We start from the raw sequence: 1,473 nt of genomic DNA on the forward strand, positions 1-1,473 counted from the left end.
AAGCAAGCGTGCCCGGATGCCGGCCGATGGCTCTACTGGGGGAACGAATGAAGAACTGGAATGGAGGGCCGGTGAGACTACTAGACCTGCTTATTTTTTAGTAGATCTTCTAGTGTGACCCTAATGATTTCCTTGACGATATTTTTGCAGTCATTACTTGAGAAGATCTGATGCTCAGTTTTATTAGTAAAGATATCCCTTCGGAGTGCCCGGAAGCGTGCACAATCAAAAAGTAGGTGGTGAATGGTTTGTTCTTCCGTGCAATATTGACAGATACCACTTTTGTTGAAAAACCTTCTTTGATACACTCCGAACACTCCTTTGGCCAGTAATGAATTGATTTAGGTAAAAGTTTGTAAGTAACCTTTTAGTTGATGGTGTTTTAATGAGATCATAGATTTGCCTCCCTTTTGGACAGTTCCTCCACTCCTCAGCCCATCTAATAATGATACTATCCCTCAGTTTACTCTTAACCTGTTTCGGGGTCCTCAGCCCTTGGAGTTCCACCGTGTCTAACCCAATGGCCATCTTGGCTGCTTCGTCAGCTTCTTCGTTACCCTGGATGCCCACATGCTCCTTAACCCAGTTTAATTTCATATTTTGTTTCCAGAGCAGTTTTGTCGTTTCAATAATGTCTGATGTGGGCTGTGGGTCATCCAGGGCCTGTAGCGATGAAAGAGAGTCTGAATAAATTGTTGCCTCCGTAATGTTGTTGTTTTGAAGCCATTGCAGCGCCGATTTGATGGCCAGCAGTTCAGCAATAAAGATGTTAGTGTTATCTTCGACCCTAGTGGAGACCTGATGTGTTTCTACTCTGTTAAAATAGACAACGAATGCAAAAGCAGTTCTGATGGTGTTATCGTTGCCAGTCTCCATCCTAGAGCCGTCGGTGACAATCTCCAAACCCTGATCTTTTGTGCAATCATACCCCCAGAGCAAGGAGCGATACTTAGATGGGTGCAGTGGGGCTGGAGTATCAAAATTAATATTCTGTGTGGAGCACTCTGGAAAAACATGAACCAAATCATCCGTCCTCCAACCCCATCTCATCTTTTTGATAATAATGTCCTCGAGGATCTTTAGGTGAATTGGGACAATGCCAGCTAGTATCTGTACAGCTTCAGAGCTAACTCTCGAGTACGCCTTGGTGATGGTAAGTAGAGGGATCCTTTGGATTGATTTAAGTTTTTCGTTCATCCTTGTGTTATTTCTGTACCAGACACTGGCTGCATACAAAATAATACGCTCGCTTGCCTGGAGGTAAATTCGTTTAAGTATAAATGGGCGCTAGTATATAACTAGTATATAAGACATGTCAACTTGAATCCATCTTGAGATACCTTTTGATAGATTAAGGTTGACATAGTCGATATTTAAATCTTCTCAATCTCGTAACGAAAAAGTTACTTTTCTCCATCAATTTGACTTTTTAGTATATAGCTTTATTTTTTTTTTTAATTTCAATTCGTACCT

The 1,473-nt window shown here is 41.6% G+C and overlaps 1 protein-coding gene across 1 annotated transcript; it reads right to left on the bottom strand.

Annotated features, from left to right (window-relative positions):
- Positions 1–225: 225 nt before the first annotated feature.
- On the bottom strand, positions 226–1,197 carry LOC122271160 (uncharacterized). The gene has a single exon (XM_043051484.2). The coding sequence runs from the start codon at positions 1,195–1,197 to the stop codon at positions 226–228; it is 972 nt and encodes a 323-aa protein (XP_042907418.2).
- Between the last annotated feature and the right edge of the window lie 276 nt (positions 1,198–1,473).

This window comes from Parasteatoda tepidariorum, chromosome 2 (genome assembly GCF_982258835.1).
Source record: "Parasteatoda tepidariorum strain Cologne lab strain chromosome 2, Ptep-v5.0, whole genome shotgun sequence".
In the NCBI taxonomy this organism is placed as follows: Eukaryota; Metazoa; Arthropoda; class Arachnida; order Araneae; family Theridiidae; genus Parasteatoda; species Parasteatoda tepidariorum.